This window comes from Balaenoptera musculus, chromosome 20 (assembly GCF_009873245.2).
Source record: "Balaenoptera musculus isolate JJ_BM4_2016_0621 chromosome 20, mBalMus1.pri.v3, whole genome shotgun sequence".
In the NCBI taxonomy this organism is placed as follows: domain Eukaryota; kingdom Metazoa; phylum Chordata; class Mammalia; order Artiodactyla; family Balaenopteridae; genus Balaenoptera; species Balaenoptera musculus.
Window position 1 is genome coordinate 50,073,740 of NC_045804.1, and position 21,259 is coordinate 50,094,998.

A 21,259-nucleotide genomic window follows, 5' to 3' on the forward strand; every position below is an offset into this window, starting at 1 on the left:
GAAGAGTTACATATGCTAAAACATCAGGGGTAAGATTGCTTGTGAGGCAACTGTAGGAGAAGCAGGTCGGATAGGAAAATCTGTCCCCCGCTTTTTTTGCTGACCCATGAGTCTTAAAGTTACAGGATTTCTGAGCTGGAAGGGCCCATCCATTAAGAATTCCAGGAGATTCTAGGAGGCTGCTGGAATGGTAGAAAGAACTAGAAAGACCTAGAACTCTAAAGCTTGGGAAGGGCTGAGAATCCTTGGGAAAGAGACAAGGGAAGGTCTGGTCTCTCCGGTGCTTCAGGCCCAGCAGTGACTATTCACTGGGATATGCCCCGGCAGGTCCTCCTACTGAAACCAGTGTGGTTCCCTAACCCGGGCAAGGTGCCATCCTACCCCAAATGGGTGAGCACTGCCAGGAGGCGGGTGCCAGTGCCAGGGTCGGGGGGATAGGAGGACAAGTGCTGGGGAGGGGGGCCACAGCCCCACCTCCCCCTATTGCCGAGCACACCAGGACTCCACAGAGGACCACAGACTCAGAGAAACCTGTGATACAGATGGGGGACGGGAAAAACAACCGCGGGGCCACTAGGGAAAGAGAATGGGAACTTGCGGTCCACAGAGGGAACCAACGAGAGCTGGCAGGATGGAGTCCGGAGCCAAACCACCCTCTTGCCTGGAAGAACGGGGCTGCCAGAGCCTGTGGAGCCTCTATTTATCTAGTACTGAGACTAGGCTGGCTTGAGAGGCCCTCCCGCCCTCCCCCCCTGAGGAAAACAATAGGCCTGTTTTCCTGAGCTCTTCCTGTGACCCAGCAGGCCCACACAAAGAGGAAGAGGGGGGGCAAAGGCAGGGCTGGTACCAAGGCACAGCCTGGGGGAGGGGGACCTTCAACCTGCTAGAAGCTCATCAGCGGCCTCAAAACCACCCCCCAAACACCAACCATCTAAGCACTAAAACACTGACTGCCATACAAATGCAGCTTTAAACCCCATCCCTTAGTCCCACTACCAACCAGATCACTAACCCTAAACCCCTTCTATCGGAGCCGCCACCCGAAAACGGCAGACAGGTTTCCCCAGCAGCTCGAATCCCACAGAGATGCAGGCACACTCAGTGCTGGCAGAGATGGTGGGGGGGGGGGGGCGGGGGCGGGGGCGGGTGTTCTGGTGGAGGGTGGACACTGGATGCCCTTCAGTTAGCTGTGAGCAGCTATATAAAGGATGTGCGTCTATGTATGCACAGGAGAAGAAATATGGGAGGGTGTGTGTTTCGGAGAAAGAACGTGGGTTAAGAGGAGGCAAATGGGAACAAATGTGTGGGCTGGGGGTAGGGAAGTGGCAGGAAAAGTTTCATCAGGTCACCTCTTCCTTTATCCCCAAGCAAAGAAAGCAGACACAGCCCCAAGGACCCAAGGGGTCCAGACGCCTGCCTCTGTCAACAGAAGGTGGCCCTCCGAGGCCTGAGTCGGTCTCCATCTACCCTCTGCCAACCCAGGGAGTGTGTCGTGTTACCCCCATTCCTACCCCAAGGGCTCAGTATGGAGAGCGGGCCCAAGGCCAAAGCATAAAGACAAATACTCCCGTGGGAAAAAGGAAGCCGGCAGAAGGATCGTCATGGCACCTCCTCACTGAGCCAACAAACTGGACGGAAGAGAGCTCAAAAGGGAGGTTAAAAACCTCCTCAATTCCCCAGTGTCCACAACGTCCAGTAATAAACTGGACGGCCTTCAAGAAACTCCTTTTCCAGCTTTCATTACTCTCTAAAACTGACACTCCACTCTGCTCTGGATAAGCCTACCCCTCACACTGCGGAACTGAATTGCATCCTTTTATTCTGGTTCCACACTGTGAAGCACTAGTCCTCTGTTTATCGGCAGATTTGAAGTATTTTTACGGGAAAGGAGTGCAGGAGGGGAGGAAATCAAGTATGCCCTGGGAGTAGAGGGGTGGGAAAGAAACCAGGAGAGATATTTATGTGCTGGCAGAAGGGTAGTTTTTAAGTCACTCCTCCTGGGTCTCTACGCCAGAAGGACATACACACGAACATGAACGCGCACACACACACACACACACACACACACACACACAGATACATGCAGAGGCAGAAGCAAGTCCAGACCCGACACACACATAGACACAAATACCATGCTGATCAGAAACCAGTAAGAGCAGACAGGAGCCCTGCCTGAGCCGGGCTGGGAGCAGTTCCCCTGCACACCCCGATGCCCAGGATCCCCACAGACACGGCTGCCCCAGACACAGGCCCTGGGCTGGGGGCTTTATCCAGACCAGAGGTCTTCATGGATGGAGAGGCCCACAGGAGGTGGGTAGCAGGGAGCTAGATGAAGAAGCAGAGGAGAGAAAGTCAGGCAGTAGGGGAGAGAGGGGAGGAGAAGAGGGGCCCAGAATTCAAGTAGCCTTGTGCTGGTTCTAAAATGGCCGCAAGCAAGGCAGGGGACAGATGGTCTCTTTCTGATGCTGAGCTGGAGAAGTGGGGAAAGGGAAAGGGAAAAAATTACCATTGCAGTCAGAAATTTAAAAATAAACCAAAAAACCTAAAAGATAAACAGCCTGCTTCTGAGGTTTCGCCTGCCTCCAGAACCTAAGGGAAAACAGAGAACTGCAGGCCTGTGGGGACAACCCCCAGCCTCAGGTCTGAAGACTGCTGGAGGTCATTCTAGCCATCCCCCTGCCCAGAGCCGGAAGATCTTGGAAAGTCTTCCAGGCAGCTGAGGTGGTATCTTCCCTTTACCTCTCTGATACTCACTTCTCAAGTCTCAACTTTTTAAGGCCTTTGCGTTTAAAATGTTACAAGCTATCAGAGTTTGACCTTGGCTCTGCCACAAGAATCAGTCTCTGTAACCAGGAGAATCAAGTTCACCACCTCCCAGCTGCTGCCACTGCTGCCATCAGCCAATCACCTAGCTCTCCACAATCTACAGGTGCTTTCACAGTCATTATCTCATTTGTGCCTCTGACCTGTAGGGAAGCCAGGCAGGAATTATTACCCCATTTCACAGATGAGAAAACCAAGGCTCCAAGACGTTAAGTGTTTTCAAAGTGGAACCTGGTTAGTCTTCTGATGGCAAATCCAAGGAGGCACGGCACACACACCCCAGAGCTTTGTCCACTGGATTCCATTTGCCTTCTGTGGGCCAAAGAGGTTCTTCCTTAAGCTCAGATCTGACTGCCTTACAGCTGATGATCCCAGGGATGGTTAATCTGGAGCCCTGCCTGTTCCCATTCTGAGGTCATTTGTTTCTTGCTGGTGTGGGGAGGAGGCAGAGGAGCAGGAATGCACTCTACTGGATTTCTCTCGGTTCTTCTAATACCCCTTGCCCCTTCTCACCTCTGGGTCTTCGTACATGCTGTCCACCCTTCCAAGGGCATCTCTCCCCTCCCCTTTACCTGCATGCCCCATGCCCATCCTTCCAGACCTCAACACAGACATCACCTCCTCCAGGAAGTTTCCCTGACTATCCTGCTCCCACAGTACTCTGTACGGCCCCTTTCATGGCACCAATTACATTTTTGTGATTGATTCTTTAATTGTCCGTCTTCTGTAAGACTAAGCCTTAGAGGTCAAGGCCACATTCAATACCCTTCTGTTGAATGAATAAATATAGAAACAAAAGCATGTTGGTGTTATCCAGAAGAACCATCCCCTTTCCCTCCTGCAATGGTTTCTAACACTAGGTTTTGGGTTTATCTCCATTTTTCCAAAATAATCCACAAATATTCACTTAAAAGCAATGTACTAGGGCAGCTACTAAAAGTGAATCCTCTTTTGTGATGTGAGTCAGCGCTCCCTAATTTATATACTTGGTAAACATGTATTACTAGAAAGCGGACTTTCTTAAGGCACAAACTCCTATATAGCTGGCTAAACCCAAATGAAAACATTAATAAGGACCCAAACACCACAGGAGGCAACAGGACAAGAAGAGGTAAAGGGGAAGGTTCCTGAAGGAGAAAAGAGCGAAGCATTTTGGAAAGGAGAAAGAAGTGGGCAGAGGCTGGGTTAGGTGAAGGGCAGAAGAAAGACGCATCTTAGACAACTTAAAAGAAGGTTCAAAAGTATAAGAGGATAACTCGGGGAAATATTTTCTTAGCTGAAGCAGAAAGGCAGCCAGGAGTCTAGTAATATAGAATGACAGGGAATGGTTAGGGTTTATACCTCACTAGGAATCAGAAGGCCTGGGCACTGGTTCTGATTCTTTCATGTAATGGAGGCAAATCAGCAAGTCACTTAAGCTCCCAGAGCCTCTTTTCCTTACCTACCCAACCCCATCCCACAAGAGTTCACGGATGTAAAAACATTTTGATATCCACAAAGTGCTACAAATTTGCACAGTCATTATGAAGAGACTTGCCTCCCATAGAGCAAGAAAAACACTGTCAAAAGGTGATTTACCAAGACTGTTGGTGTTACTGGGATTTAGAGTGAAAAGTGGCAGCTCGGGAGAAAAGAAACAAGGTAAAAAAAGTAGAATTGTGAGGAGGGCAGGTGAGAGAGAAGGGAGAAAAAAAAAAGAATGATGACCTTGGAGGTAGGGCTGAAAGGGGTGGGGGGAGGGGTGGTCCCTGGGAAGCAGACGCTCGGGAGAGAAAGGGCAGAGCACGGAAGCAGGCGGCTGGAAGGGGGAGATGTCAAGGCCGTTCAGGCTGGCAGACACCAAGCTCACGGAGGAGGACAACAGTAATCAGGGGCTGGGTAATAATAAGGCTTCTCACTGCTGGTTTTCCACTGCAGCACAAACAAACCATTATACCTCATTGCCAACAGCCTCCTGTGGGAGTCAGGTGTCCCCAGATGCGAGGCAAGAGGCTGGAGAGGCTTCATGACCGAGAAAGCCTGTGACTTGTCTAACCCCTGTGTGGCTTCTATCTAATTCCAGATGGGAGACCAACCATGAGATACCATGAGAGAGGACTTAGGAAGGAAGGCTCTGACAGGGGACTATGAAAAGACACCTTGGAAGGAAGGGTGGAGGGAGCAAAGCTGAGTCAGTGGGGAGAAGAGCAGGTGGAGGGTGGGGCCCAGGGGGAGGGGGAGGAAGGACTAGTCATCTGCATCACAGACTCAGAAACGGTTCCTCTCCAAAGGGTGGAGGCCACATACTCTCCGGCCCCACCAAGGACCAACTCAGAATAAATTACAGCCCAAAGGATATAGATGAGACAGAAGGAGGAATTTCCTGACCAGCAGGATGGAGCAAACATGCTCACGCAACTTTTCACCAGGCCCATCTCGCCTCTTTTTTTCTAAGAAACCTTCCCTGGCTGCATTCATGCCAACTTTAGGGCCCTGTGACCAGTTCATGCATTCATTCAACAAACATCAAGTGCCTGACGGATACTAGAATGTGGCAATGAACAAAACAGAAATGGACCCCTCCTTCGTGGAGCTTACAGGAAGCAGACATTAAAGATGCAATTACACAACTACATAAACTCGACTGTGATAGGCTATAAGAAAAAGTACAGGGCACTATTAGAAAGATTAAAGGGAGGTCATGATAGGGGTGGGGGGGGCAGTAAAGGGCTGCTGGGGAAGTGATATTTATTCTGAGACCAAAAAGACAAGTCGGAGTTAACCGAGCAAAGGTCAGGGGTGGGGAAGGCCCAAGGCCCTGAAGCAGAAAGAGCATTTAGTCTCCAGGCAAGGCCGGTGAGGATCCTAGCGGCTAGGCGCCCCGCCTGAATCTGTGCCTTTCCATAAAGCACTTTGCACATTTTTGTGCGAAAGTCCTGTGTCTCACGTCTGAACAAAGCCATGTATCCCCATCAGAATGTCCCCAAGGGTGAGGTGCAGGTTTCCCCCCTCTGGCTGACGGCTTCCTCTGGGTGGGCCCGGAGCTTTTACACAAAAGGGCACGCAGGGCCAGAGGGACTGCTCAGCCACTGCTGGAATTCCTGACTCAGGGGGCAGGACAAACAGGAGTTTCAAGTTCAGATACTAGATTTTGAAGTTGCTCTTTCTTCCAATGAAGCTGGAAGATGGTAGAAAACTCTAGGGTAGGGAAGGGGAAGCCAGGCCCACACCTGGGGACTTAGTGACTCACCCACCCACAGCCGTTAAGATTGCACTCAATACACTGGGTGGTTTTCTCTTTCCCAAATAAAATGTGAAGGAGGAGAGCAATGTTACCAGAACCTTTCTGGTAACTTTCATAAGAGACACCCTTTCTGGGCACTTTCACAAGAGAAATCATGTGGCTACCACCTATCTAATGAGCAGTTACCAAGCTAAGCAGTTTACTTACACTTTTATTTAACCCTTAAAACAGCCCTATTAGGTGGGTCTTGTTACCCTCATTTGACGAATGGCGAAAATGAGGTATGGGGGTAGTTATGACCTTGCCAGGGGTCACACAGTAGGTGACAGATCTGGGATTAGGATTCACATCTGTCTCCAACGTCTATGCTTTTGGGGGTGAGTGATGATGGGGAAGGCCTCACTATAGCAGGTCCCTCCCTATCTTCAAAGACCAAGTAAAAATGCCCTCTTCCCAGGTCAGTCCTCACTTGGTCTGCCTGCTCTTCCCTCGGCACTAACAGACTCAGGAAAGTCTAAGAAGTGCACGCACGTATACTGAAGTTCATACTTCAAATGGTCCTTCAGACCTTTTCCTGAACCTTCCCTTTGTTTTGTGTTCTTCCCGGATGCCCAGCCCCACGTCCACACCCCAACATCGTCCCACCCTGAGCTCTCCCCACAGTAGGTGCTTGTGTTTCCCAGACCAGCTGGGAGACACCACGCTCAGTTATCCCACCCTGACCGACCCCTCCCCCAGTACTGTTTCTCTCAACTCCCCCTTTGCCCAACTTCACACACAAAAGTGCACCTTTCCTTACATATACTACACTGCAAAGCACACATCTGGTCCATTCATGTGTTTAAGTCAGTGTTGAGAACAAACAGACCACCCCACACAGTAGGCACGCAAAGATATTTAGGAAGGAAGAGGGGAAAGAAAGGAGGAGGGGACTCTTGGATCTGGGGGACCTTAATTAAGGATTATCTGGTCCAGTAGTTCTCAAAGGCAAGCTGCATCAGATCACCTGGGAAAACACACATACCAGGGCCCCACCCTGGACGGACTAAATCACCTCCGGAGGGCAGGGCCTGGGTACATGTAGGTTAAAAAAAAAAGCTACCCAGGTGATTCTGACTGAGCCTCTGATTAATAGCCACTGTTCTCATCCCCTTGTTTTGCAAGTAAGGAAACCAAATCCCAGAGAGATGACACGCATCCTGTAAACTAGAGGGAACTGAAACAGGAACCACGTCTCCCAGCTCCTAATTCCACACTGGCTCTATGCATCACGTTGCCTCAACCCCAACAGCCCCTGTGTCAGCGGGCCTCCATCAGGGAGCTCTCTGGAGACGTCAGTATCACCTTATCTGAGCAGGTTACAAGGCCAGGGCGGGGGATCTGGGCAGCAGCGGGGGACATTAATCATTGACTTGTGAAACACACCTCCTCTGCACAGATGCACCTTGGACTCCAGGCTGACCAAACACACATGAGCCCTTCGTGTCTGGTGGGGCCTGCACACTGCCGCAGAGCAGTACGAGTATCGGAAGTCAGATCTAACTAGCTCTGGGACCCTGGCCTGCTGCTGGCACCTTTAGACATGTAAGATGGTCTATGGATGCTCTGCTTTAAACACAGGCACTTAAACCTCTCTTTGCTTTTATTTATGATGGTGATGAAAACCATATCCAGGCAGGCACAATGCCAGGCTGCGGGATAACAACTAGGGAAGGCCGTGTTTCCATGAGTCAGGGGGTGGAACGTTCCTTCATTCACACTTTGAGTACCAGGGGTGGGTGAACCAGGCTCAGCCCAAGAAAAACAATCAACCCCAATTCATACCTGGCTCAATCTAAGAAAGAAATAGGCTTTAGATTGTAGTGAGAGGGACTGAGGTGAGAAGGGCCACTGGGCAGACCCTGGAAGGTGACGCTGAATACATGTAGCTTCCTGGAAGCCTGTACACAGAAAACAGAGAAAAGACTATGAGTCCTCAGAACCTGGGATCCGACTTGAGGACAGGTGATCTAGGGAAACAGCCCTCAACAGGGGACCCTAAGTTGCCACCCCCAACCTACTGGCTAGAGGCCCCTGTGGCCTGGATCTTGACCTGTTAGGCCTCTCTCTGACACAGGGCTCCCCTGCCCTCCTCTCTTCCTGGGTGACTTGAGTGCTAAGCCTGTCTCTCCTTCCTTTTTCCTTCTTTCCCCACGAAGTTTGACGAGAAACTGTAAATCGTGTGGACAAAGTGAGGAGGCCGGGCAGGCCACTGAATTGGTCACCTCTATTCTAAGAAATCCAACTCAATTCTAGGTCATGCTTTGGGTCTGTCCAGGGGTGCGGACACCACAGAGGGATACAGCCTGACCCGGCTCCAAACTGTGCAGGCCTGGAGGCCCAGGAAGGTGACATCAAAGGGGTCTCAAAGGCTGCCCATGATTTCCCCAAGACATCTTTAGCAGCTAACCACCCCTTCCTCCTGTAAGAATCTAGGCCTTTTCTGTGGCCCATCATTCCACAGGAAAGAAGCTCCTGAGCTCATACTGCCTGATATTAAAAACCTACCCTCCCTTTACTTGATGTCACCCATGAATGAGCTTTCAGTTCCTAATGATACATGAATATATGATGTTGAATAAAGCTTCCAGCCAAAGTTGCACCACTGGCCACCCCTCAGGAAAGGTGGAACACAGGAAGGACAGAGATACTCTACTGGGTCCAAGGTACTCATCTAAGGATGGTTTTCTTCTACTTCCAGGGAGACTCCCAGTTAACACATGAACCCCTCACACACAAACAGAAATGTTGTTACCTTTTATTATCTTCATGCCCTACATGATCTTCTTTCCACCTTCCTATAGCAGCTACCCACCAGACCCCCCGGATGAGACGTAAGAGCTGAGAACAAGCAAGATGATGAATATAAGTACAAGAGAACCAGAAAGCAAATGATAGCTGGGAGATGGCAAAAGGCGCTGAATATGGACGAGAAACCCTCCACTTCTCTTTCCGCTGCCTAATTCTTTTGTGATTCCATGCAGCCATTTCATTTACAGTCCCTCTCGGAGGTGACCGCCTTGCACTGGAGCCAGGAGGGAGGGGGGTGTCCTGAGTTGGCTGATGACACATGGACTTCTGAAACAGGTCACCTCACCTGACTCAACAAACAGTAAAAGCATCTGCTATGTCAGCCCTCTGCTCAGCTCTGCACACACAGAAAGGGAGGAGACACAGGACGGTGGTTGCCAGGGGCTGGGGGAGGGGAATGGGGAGTTCACGTTTAACGGGGACAGAGTTTCAGTTGGGGAAGATGAAAAAGTTCTGGAGAGGGATGGCGGTGATGGTTGCACAACAATGCGAATGTCCTTTTTTTTTTTTTTTTTACATTTATAGCTACTTTATTTATTTATTTATTTATTTTTGGCTGTGTTGGGTCTTCGGTTCGTGCGAGGGCTTTCTCCAGTTGTGGCAAGCGGGGGCCACTCTTCATCGCGGTGCGGGGACCGCTCTTCATCGCGGTGCGCGGGCCTTTCACTATCGCGGCCCCTCCCGTTGCGGGGCACAGGCTCCAGACGCGCAGGCTCAGTAGTTGTGGCTCACGGGCCCAGCTGCTCCGTGGCATGTGGGATCTTCCCAGACCAGGGCTCGAACCCGTGTCCCCTGCATTAGCAGGCAGATTCTCAACCACTGCGCCACCAGGGAAGCCCAATGCGAATGTACTTAATGCCACCGAACTGTACAGTTAAAAATGGCTAAAACGGGGGCTTCCCTGGTGGCACAGTGGTTAAGAATCCGCCTGCCAATGCAGGGGACACAGGTTCGAGCCCTGGTCCGGGAAGATCCCACGTACCGCGGAGCAACTAAGCCTGTGCACCACAACTACTGAGCCTGCGCTCCAGAGCCCATGAGCCACAACTACTGAGCCCGCGGTGCCACAACTACTGAAGCCCGCATGCCTAGAGCCCGTGCTCTGCAACAAGGGAAGCCACCACAATGAGAAGCCAGCGCACCGCAACAAAGAGTAGCCCCTGCTCGCCGCAACTAGAGAAAGCCCGCCCACAGCAATGAAGACCCAACGCAGCCAAAAAAAAAAAAAAACAGGCTAAAATGGTAAATTTTATGTTACGTATATTTAACTACAATTTAAAAAAATTTTTTTAAGGTGGGAGGCATGAGATAGTCTTCCTCTCCTCCCTCTGAAGAACAGGGCTTCGGAGTCATTAACTCTCTTTCCTCCAGAATAAATCTGAATTCTTGTGCATGCGTTCCCCTGCTATCATCAGAGTACCGTGCCCAGCAGCCAGACATCTAGAAATCTCTACCAGTTCTGGGCACAGGCCCCATGGAGCTTTGTGTTCCCAGCAGGTGCCCACCAACGCCAACCCACCAGCAGTTCACAAAGGCTCAGGCTAAAGTCATTTACTTAAAAAAAAAAAAAAAAAAAATTTTTTTAAAGTCTCTTAATCCATCAATCAAGTTACTCCCTCTTCTCAAAAAATGCGCTCATGTGATTAAAACCTGTCCTCAAAAAAAAAAAACCTGTCCTCTACCAAGATGCAGATCTAGACCGTGTGCTCTTGCAGGTGGTGACCACTTCTCATACAGGCCGCCTCCAATCCACGAGACAGGCCATGTTCCAAAGTCTCCTGATACTTCACCATAGAAACTTTATGGACAGTGTTATATTATCCCAAGTGAGCCCACAAAGCCTGTTTCCCACAGGCCACACATTCATGATTAAAGCCAGTTGAAAACAATACCGCTCCAGGTACATAGTCCAGAATGTCAGCTGCAGGGTGCCCTCCCCTCAACACACACCCACAGACACAGACACCTGCCACCTGGGCGCAGGCCTCCACCAGCACAGGGGCGCACAGGCTCAGGTTCTGGGTTGAATCTGAACCCGAGCTTTTTTTGTTGTTGTTTTTTTACTTTTTTGGGGCATGCCACTCTGTATGTGGGATCCTAGTTCCCCGACCAGGGATTGAACCCGTGCCCCTGCATTGGAAGCGTGGAGTCTTAACCACTGGACCACCAGGGAAGTCCCTGAACGCGAGTCTGAATCTGAAATCTGCCACTTACTGGCTGTCCAACCTTAGGCACGTTACTTAACTTCCAAGTTCTGTAAGCCTTGGTCTCGTCATCTTTAAAATGAGTAAAATATCCCACTTCAAAGGGTTATTGTGAGGGATAATGAGATTATATAAGGAGGGAACATACTGCATAGTAAGTATTCATTATTATTCCTATTCCACCCCAGAACCCCTTCTGAAATGAATCCACATTAAAATACAAATGACTTGTATCAGAGCAATTTTTGTTCTGAACTGAAGAAAGAGAGAAAAAGAGGGCTTCCTAGAGGTCTGGAGGGATAAAGGAACCGGCAAACTTCTGAACCACAGGCTGCCTGTCCCCCCCAACCCTGCTGTGTGGGGTTGAAGGTAGTTTCCACGGTGAAGAAGGACCTTGTGAAGGTTAGAGGGACCTTCTCCAACTTCACCAAACCTTAGCTAGACTAGACCAAGAGCCCATCCAGTCCTGCCCTCCTAAGTTGGACTCAGAGAGTGAGAAGCGATGGTGGCTCCGCTGCACGGCTGCATCAGTGCGTCCCCACCAGCCACTCTACTCCCAGCCACTCACCCACCCCCAAAGCTCTGTTCTTCTCCAAAGGATACTAGGCAAGTGGTCTCCCCTCTGGTTATTCCCTGCAATTTGAGCAACGACACTCACTCAGCACACCTCCGTCTTGAAGGGGCCAACCGTAGGACGCAAAGACACGAGAGAAGAGATACATACGCCAGCCTCCTCTCTCACCCTGTGACCACACACCTACCTCCGCCTCCCCTCCCGCTGCTCAGGCTCTTGGGTGCCCCTGCCCAATTGTTTTGTTTTGTCTTAATTGAAGTAGAGTTGATTTACAACATTATATCCATTTCTGGTGTACGGTAGAGTGATTCAATTATATACATATATATTTTTTCAGATTATTTTCTGTTATGGGTTATTACAAGATATTGAATCTGTCTGAATCTTTTCTTGAAGACTCTTTCGTGAACATGCAGAACTGAAGACCAAGTACGACATGCTTTCAACCACCTTCTTACAAATGTGCCTTGAAAGAGAGAGTGGGTAGGTGGTGAAGAGAGAACATGAAAATCTTCTTCCTTGCACTCTGGCTCTGGAGCCTGCCCAGTTTACCTCCAGAGGTGTTCGGGCAGACAAATAAAAGCTGTGAGAAGAGCTATGTGCCATGCACACAAGTAATTTACAGCCTACATTCCTCTCTCCACCCAGCAAGAAGGAAAGGAGGGGACTTAGGACCTACTTCCGACTTCATGGAAGAAAACATGTCTAGTCCTTCACCTGACCTTTCCCACGTCCATAACAAGTTCACAAGAGGCATATTGGCAATTTGGGTGGAAAAACAATTCTTCAATGTGCTGTCCAGTCATGGCAGGGTGGATAACATCCCTGATCCCCACATACTAAATGCTGTTAGTGCTTCCCAGACAAAGTGACAATGAAACCTCCCTCCCCAACATTTCCAAACACCCCCAGGAGGGCAGTGCCACCCTAGCTGAGAAGCACTGAGTAAGGACCTGTACTGTTTTCGTGTCACACGGTGCCCAGCACATACAAGGCCCTCCAGTGGGAAAGTCACAAGAATACTTAGCTCCAGGGACTTCCCTGGCGGTCCAGTGGTTAAGACTCCATGCTTCCACTGCAGGAATCTTAACCCTGGTCAGGGAACTAAGATCCCTCATGCTGCACAGTGTGGCCAAAAAATTAAAACAAAACAAAGAACAAAACAGGGGCTTCCCTAGTGGCGCAGTGGTTGAGAATCTGCCTGACAATGCAGGGGACACGGGTTCGAGCCCTGGTCTGGGAAGATCCCACATGCCGCGGAGCAGCTAGGCCTGTGAGCCACCATTACTGAGCCTGCGCTCCGCAACAACAGAGGCCGCGGTAATGAGAGGCCTGCGCACCGCGATGAGGAGTGGCCCCCGCTTGCCGCAACTGGAGAAAGCCCCCGCACAGAAACGAAGACCCAACAAAGCCAAAAATAAATAAATAAATAAATAAATAAATAAAATTTTAAAAAAAAAAAGTTAACTCCATATCTCTACCCGGCGAGTAATTACTGAACCCCTACTGTGTGCTCAGCACTTCTGCAGGCACAGTGAGCATCAACAGGGAGTACGGATCGTGGTTCCCACACGTAAGGAAGTGACAGGGAAAACATGACCGTGAAATATTCAATATGGGTAACGTATACTCAAATGCTAAGTTACAAGGTCCATGAAAAGCTGGAGAAGGTGACCAGTGAGGGCTGGCTCGCTCAGGGGAGGCTTCGTGGGAAAAGCACAAGTTGAGGTGGCTGGAAGGAGGTGGAATTTTCTTCACACAGCCCTGCTGATCCTCAATCTGTCCCTGAAAGGACCGCTGTTCATAGAAAACCCCTCCAAGCCTGTGGTTCCAGGAGCAATTCAGCAAGCCCACCCCTTCAGATCCTGTCCTCGGATGCTTTCTGGTGGAAGAGGGTGTGAGAAGTTTCCCCTTCTCTCTCAGAAGAGCCGCTGCTGTCAGGCCTGCTTTCAGGAGGCCCTTCTCATCCTAAAGGCAGAGCAGAGGTGCATTCACTGCCACATGCACTGACTGAGTCAACAGACTCTGAGTGGTTGGGATTCCTGGGTGTGAAGACCTCTTCACTTGTCACCCGGCCGGCCAGCCGGCAGCATAAGACTCTCTCGCCCTGGGGACACGCACTTCCCTCCTCGGTCAAAGGACTTCTTGCCTGCTCCCTTACCAACCTTCAACTTTCCTCTCAGGCAAAGAGTCTCCATGTCCTCCACTCATCCCTCTCTCCACGGGGTGTGCCACCAAACGCTTCCCACAGCCCACCCCGCCCTCCTGACATTTCAGCTGCTCCTGGAGGCTGGCTCCTCCATGAAGCCCAAGACTGTGGTTCTCCGGCCCTGCTTCATTTCAAAGGTGCAAAATCAGCAACACTCCCCCTACACACCTCACTCATCCTTAACTTGTACAACAATGTTAAACTGAGAGTTGCGTACACACACACACGTGTGTGTGTGTGTGTGTGTGTGTGTGTATATATATATATATTTATATATACAGTATCTACCTAATGTTAGGAAGAATCCCACATCCCACAACCACAAAAGCTAAGCCAAGGATGGGCCTACTTGTGCTTATTCTTGTGAGACTTACCGACCTTCCAACCCTGGACACTCGGGCTAGTAACATCGATTCAAACACACATAAACACACACACGTAAGGAGATGAAAATGTTAAGTAGCTTGAGGGTAGTTATCATTTCACTATGTCTGTGTCTATCAAAACATGTGGTACACCTTAAATACACACAATTTTTATTAAAAATACAGTATAAAACATCTAGCGGTATAGCCTTCTCCCTCATACACCCGCTTCGGCCAATCGGCGCACCCACACACCCTCTGCAGAGCGACATGCGAGTCCGCACAGACCCGGTACGCAGAGACGCTCCTCCCAGTAAACAAAAATGAGAGTTATATGCCCTTTCCATATAATACCCTTACCCTTTGAAACAAACTTTTTTTTTTTTCCCTCCCATAGGAAGGTTCAGAAGAAATCCTTTCGGAAATTAAGCCTGGAGTTTCTACCGCATCCTCAGACCCCCAGCCCTTGGTTGCTGACCAAATGCTCCACCCTAAGAACGGCCCTGATCCAAGGTCTCCCAATTCTGGCCGTCGCCAAATTCTACCTGGTGGTTCACCTCTATCTACTCTTTCTGTGGCAATGCCAGCTTGGTTTTTCAACATGTGATTTGTTTCTCTCTCAATCTACCAACCAAATATTTGTCTTGCAAAAAGTAAAAACAATTCTTTTATGGGCTCTCATGGCATGCCAAAGTTTTCTGTTACAGTCCTTATCATGACTTGCAATTTTATGTATATGTAATTATATATATATAATTATTTTATTAATGCCTCTCCCCACAACTAGACTGTAGGAAAACCATGTCTATCTTGTGTGTCACTGCATCCTCTGTGCCTAGTTCTAGCTCTTTCCTCAAGCAGAACAGGAAATCCTACCCACCATTAGCAAGTACATCCTGGGCTATCTGGCCACTGGGCAGTATCTCCAGGGGCTCCTTGGATCACCACAATTCCATCCCTTTCTTCTCTCCTCCCTCTGCCATTCCCTACCCTTATTAAGAACAAAAAGCCTCAAACACCTTTTCAATTACCCTCTGGAGGAGCTTCCGGTAGATGGAAGAATCCCAGACTCAAGTCAAGAACTGGTTGGTCAGGAGAAGAGCAGGAAGAACAGGAGAGAGGAGAGAATGAATATGGGCTTCTACCAAGTCATGTTCTTGTATCTTCCTATATTCTGTGGGCATTCAAGAAATGCTTTGAGAGTTGATTTGTTAACCTGATCACTTTTTGTTCAATTTCTTCAACCTACTAAAGAAAAAACTGAGGGAGCTGTGGGTGTAAAGTGAGTGCTGGGGGAGGGGAAAAGACTGCATATCAGATTTCAAGATGACTGACCACGGGACAACAGAAAATGAGTATAATTCACAGCAACCAGATTTAACAAAAACTTCCTGACCCTGAGGGTTCTAAGATAATGAGGAAGGCAATAACAGTTAAAAAAAAAGGGGGCGGGGGAGCCTCAGCTTGCAAAGGGATTGCTTAGAGGGATGCTTCCAGAGGTCTGATTAAATAGCTCAGAAGAGTATGAGCACACTATTACATACTTCCCGTAGCATCTAGAACCTGATTCTCAATAAAACAGGCCAACAATGCTTGGTGACTGACTGATGCAGGAAAGGATGTTAGTCATAACTTTCTCTGGTACAGCTCTGGAGACAGAAAGATCAGTCTGGCAGACTCTCAGATGGCTTCTGGAGATGCTCTGCAGCCCCAGGACTGTTTTATGTTCCTGGATTGAGAGGTCACTGCATTCCTTATTTATAGACCAATGCCAAAGTACAAGCTTGTAAAGAGTGGTTGCACACTTCCTGCTATCTTGTCCCCAGGATGACAAGCAAGGACACTCAACATACCCAAACGGTGTGAGTTACCCCCTTTTAGGCACACACAGTTCGGAGTTGAAAGGAATGGAGGCCATATCTGAAATCAGGACTCTACACAGCACGGTCTTAACTGAGTTCCTGGGATAAGCGTGAGGGGGTGGGCCAGCCGGCTCTCCTGCTGACCTTCTTACTGTTCTCTTAACTGTGAAAACCTCACTTCTTCAAAGACCCTCCCCTCCGTGTGTTACGAAGGGCCATGGCTCTGTCCTATCCCGCAGCATAAAGGGTGGCGACGCCTCTTCCCTCGTTTGGGGGATGGCTGAACACCTAGTTTCAGCAAATTTCTCCGCAAGCTTCCTTCCATCCTCTTGCCAAAGCAGCTTTTCACTTCACTCCAAGTGCCACTAGCTCCCCAAACAGCCCCACTCCCATCTGCAGTTCTCTAGGAAAAAAGTCCCCAGTCAATGCCATTGCTTCTGCCGCAGGAGGTCAGCCTCCCCATCCCCTGCCTGAGGCATCTGTCGTCAACATTTGGACAGCGAGCGCATCAGAGTGCAGCAGTTGCTCAGCAGCCTAGAAATACATGCCCAGGACTGCCAGCTTTCTGAGTGGTGCTGGCTCCACAGCCTCGTGAAGAAAAAAGGAAGGGGAAGCGACTCCTCCAAAGAACAGACACAACAACATAAGATCATTTGAGAAAGAACATCTCTGTCAGCACTACTAACCGGCAACAAGTCCCTCCTGACTGCACGTCATGGTATTATTTCAATACAGCCACACTGCGCACAGCTCTATGGTTCCAAGGACACTGCAGTCTAAAACCTCCAGCTGGCTGGACAGTAAAGAAAGGCTGCTTGGTTGATGAAGTGGGTCAACCAAAAGGAGCAATGCACAAAGAGAGAGGTCAGCCCGGGATCTGCTCCCTCCTTGTCCCGTCCTCTTCCACTGATACTTATCCTTCGTGAGAAGCCAAGAGTTCCAAGTCAGAAGATTCTCCTGGGATATAACCAAGCCTGGACACAGAGAAGGTCTGAAAAAAGAGGCCCGCTTTTTCTCTTGGAAGATCCTAACTTTACTTCAAGGATGTCGCTCCGATGGAGGCTTCCAGAACTCTTGTTTACCACAAGGTCTGATTCCAAAAATAACCCAGAAAAGATATATTCTTAATTGTGTGTCTACAGATGGCAAGAGAAAGCCTAACAAGCATGACACTTACTGAATGCTTTCTCTAAGCAAGACTGTGCTAAGATCTTTCACTTGTTATGATACGCATTTATTCAACAAACAGTTGAGCCCCCACTATGTGCAAAACACTGTTACAGGCACTGGGGATGCAAAAATGAACAGAACAGTCAAAATCCTAACTTGCACTGAACTTATATTTTAGTCGGGGTTGATATATATAAATATATGTCAGCTGGCGATAAACACTATGAAATAAAACAAAGCGGGCTAAGGGATGCTATATAAAAATTTACATGAAAACAAGCAGGGGAGGAAGTGCTATTTTAGATACACTTGCGCTGGAAGCCTTCTCTGATTGTCATCTGATAACAATTAACAGTAAGGGTGAGGGCTTCCCTGGTGGCGCAGTGGTTAAGAATCCGCCTGCCAATGCAGGGGACACAGGTTCAAGCCCTGGTCCGGGAAGATCCCACTTGCCGTGGAGCCACTAAGCCCGTGCACCACAACTACTGAGCCTGCGTGCCGCAACTACTGAAGCCCGTGTGCCTAGAGCCTGTACTCCGCGACAAAGAGAAGCCACAGCAATGAGAAGCCCGCGCACTGCAAAGAGTAGCCCCAGCTCGCTGCAACTAGAGAAAGCTCGCGCGCAGCAACGAAGACCCAACGCAGCCAAAAAAACAAAACAACAACAACAAAAAACCAATAAGGGTGATCATATAGTCATGATGTGCCAGGAACTGAACTAAGTACTTAATATGCAGTATTTCACTTAATCCTCAGCAACTCTGAGTTCAGTACCATCACCACTATACGGATGGGCAAACGGAGCCTTAGAGAGGTAAGGCTCTTTGCAGACTCTGCAGCAAACTAGGGAAGAAGGGGGAGAAAGGCCAAGGTTACACAGTAAGTGAGAAAGCAGGGACTTGAACTCAGGAACACAACCCCAGGCTACTGGGCTGGTGGATAAACAGAGCCTCAAAGAGGTCAAGCGTGCCTGTGGTCACAGTGTGGTAGGTCCACCCGCCTCTCCACACATGGCTAAGAGATAGTGCAATTCAATCTTCCCTAGTATCAGACTATTACTCTCATCACCAGCTGGAAGCCAAGCCCTATCTTGAAATAAGAGGAGAAAGACAACTTGGGCTCTTTGACGCCGGCTAATAAATGCTGAATATGTTCCTCTCCCATCCCCTCCCCAGGCCCCCAACACGAGATGATGTAGTACAGGGAAACACGCTTTTCTGCTAATTCTCCAGGTTGCCGTTTCTCACTGGAAAACAGACAGAAACAGAACAAGAGATGACTGAGAGAGCTTTTCAACAGTGCCACAGGGGCTCTCCGAGGTGGGGTGGAGGGGACAGGCCCTGAGCAAAGGCCAGCAGCAAGGAGAAAGCAGGCCTTCTGCAGCCCCATTTCAAAGAAAGCACTCCCTCCAGCCCTGGAGTACTGGGGTGGTAGTGGGGGAAGGGCAATGCTTTCTTAGGAAGCATGAGGCAGGAAAGACAGAAGCGCTGGGAGCAGGTCACAGGGCTCTCTTGAGGAAGGGAGAGGAGAATAAAGCAGGAGGCGACTGAGGAAAGAGGCTAACATTGCTTCAAGTAGAGAAGTCCAGAAGGGAAATACCAAATCCAAGGTCAGACGGTGTTTGCAGAATTGCTGGAAATCCCAGGTTGAGGGTCCAGGCCAAACTACCAGAAGAGGCTAAAGGGAAAGAGAAGCCCAAGGAGAGTCTCACAAGCTTTAAACCAAAGGTCATGGTTTGGACCCACCTTCTTTTTTATTATATTTAAGTCACCACAGCACAGGAACCTGTAGCCAGAGTTAATCAACAACCAAGGTGGGAAGGGAAGATGGGGGCTCATCCTAAAGACAAGCTCATTAAGGGGAGCCTGGATTTCCATCTTACATCCCAGCTGGCTTAACTTGAGAATCGCAGTTTAAATTGATCTTAAGAATCTTCCTCCTGGGCTTCCCTGGTGGCTCAGTGGTTAAGAATCCGCCTGCCAATGCAGAGGACACGGGTTCGAGCCCTGGTCCAGGAAGATCCCACATGCCGCGGAGTAACTATGCCCGTGCACCACAACTACTGAGCCTGCGCTCTAGAGCCCGCGAGCCACAACTACTGAGCCCGCGTGCCACAACTACTGAAGCCCACACAGCTAGAGCCCGTGCTCTGCAACAAGAGAATGAGAAGCCCGCAATGAGAGGCCTGCGCACCACAACGAAGAGTAGCCCCTGCTCGCCGCAACTAGAGAAAGCCCGCGAATCTCCCTCCTAAAGCCTTCAGACCCTCTTGCCACCAACACACACACACACACACACACACACACACACACACACACAAAGAGAGAGAGAGAGAAAAATCAATGTTCCGTCTCCTTCCTCAGCAACTTATCACCTTATCTCCAGCAAGTCAGGTCTCCTAGCCCAACACTGCATCAAACAAATTATGACCTGAATGGCAAGAAAAACTGTGTCACCTAGAGAAACCCAATTAACGACATGACTCTGCTCTCTTAATTCCCCTCTCCCCTCCAGTCATATCCGGGGCACCTGTGTGGCTGACCGCCTTTTCCCACTACTGCCCATGTTCCCTGGCTAACTCAAAAGCCAGAAGACGATTTCAACAGGGGCCTCCAGAGCAGCTAACCCAGAGATGGGAAATCTTGCTCTCCCCAACACCTTGGCCTGTTGAGAAGGCCGGAAGGACACAGGACAAAAACACCCCCTGGGGGACAGGCGGGAGTCTTCACCTTGAAATCACTCAGTTGCCCCTTAAGCCAGGGCTCCCTGCTGAAGAAAAACATATAAATGCTGCTGAAAGCCCCCAAATGAGGGCATGCAAGAGACCCAGGAGGGACAACGAATATTTCGAAGAAATTCCTGCTGCAGTTGCTTCCCTGGATCCCTTTTCTAATGAACCCCTCCCTGGAGAAATCTCCATCGCCTCCCCCTCCCTCCAGCAAAACCATGAATACCCAGGCTTTTCCAAACCACATGCTGCATGTGTTTGTGTGTGTACAGACATATAAATATCCTCTTCCCAGCCCAGGCCAGAGTTTCTGAAGACAAGAAACGCGTCCCCTCCTCCCCCAGTGCAGTTGTCTTTTCTCCCAGCCCCACGCTGCTGCAGAGTTGGTAATGTAATCTGCGGGGACCCTGAGACCGGAAATGCCTGGTTCTGGACTGCTGCACTTGAAACGCGAAGGCACGGGGAGAGCTGAGCAGGGGATGAGGGCGGCGGTAGGAGGTGTGCGGCGGAGAGGGGAGGCTTAAGTGCCTGCCGACCGGGGAAGAGATGCAATTCAGGGCTGGGCGAGGAGGAGAAAGGGTGATGAGGGGGAGGCTGGCAAGGCGTTGGCAAAGTCAAAATTCGAGGAGCCGAAAAAGAGGAGGGGGAGGAAGAAGATCTAAGTAAGAGAAAGGGGGGAAAGAGGCCTCAAAGCATGTCAGGGGCCAGGGAGGGGCATCACAGTAAAGAGTCTGCAGGCTCAGGAGAACCAGAGGGTGCCCCTCAAACACCTGGGAGGAAGGGGATCCGGAACCTCAGTAAAGGTAGAGGCGGAGGGAAGAATGGGGGCGGGGCACCCCAGGGCGGGGACCGAACTGGCTCCCAGAATCTGCAGCGCGTGGAGAGCGGAGGGGAGCGGAGGGCGGAGGCCTGGCAGCAGCGGGCGCCCGGAAGGGGGCGGGGGTCGCCGCGGGGCGAGGCTGGGGGGCAGCGAGCTCACCCGCAGGGCGGACAGGTCGATGTCGTCCAGGCTGCGGGCGGGGGCTGGGTCGCCCATGGCCTCCGCCGGGAACGGGGCCCCGGGGCCGCTCACGCTCCGGCTCGGTTATTCCGCTGCCGCCGTCGCCGCTTCTCCCCCATCGGGGGATCCCGGGGGCGGACTCCACCGCGCCTCCCGCGGAGAACCGGGAGGGGGAAGGCCGGCGGGAAGACCGACCCACCGACTGACAGGCGATATCGCCCCAGAGCCTGCAACCCGAGCCTCCCGACTCT

General features: G+C 50.3%; 1 protein-coding gene across 15 annotated transcripts in view; it reads right to left on the reverse strand.

Annotated features, from left to right (window-relative positions):
* The window catches only part of MINK1 (misshapen like kinase 1), a 50,525-nt gene extending 29,266 nt beyond the window's left edge, over window positions 1-21,259 (reverse strand). For 6 of the 15 annotated variants that reach the window (XM_036836628.1, XM_036836627.1, XM_036836626.1 and 3 more), the window contains exon 1: window positions 20,988-21,257. In XM_036836628.1, coding sequence (XP_036692523.1) covers window positions 20,988-21,044 — 57 coding nt within the window. In that variant the 5' untranslated portion in view covers window positions 21,045-21,257. Of the gene's footprint in view, window positions 1-20,987 lie in introns of all 15 variants that reach the window. The other 9 variants (XM_036836630.1, XM_036836623.1, XM_036836622.1 and 6 more) reach the window with 3 other exon arrangements.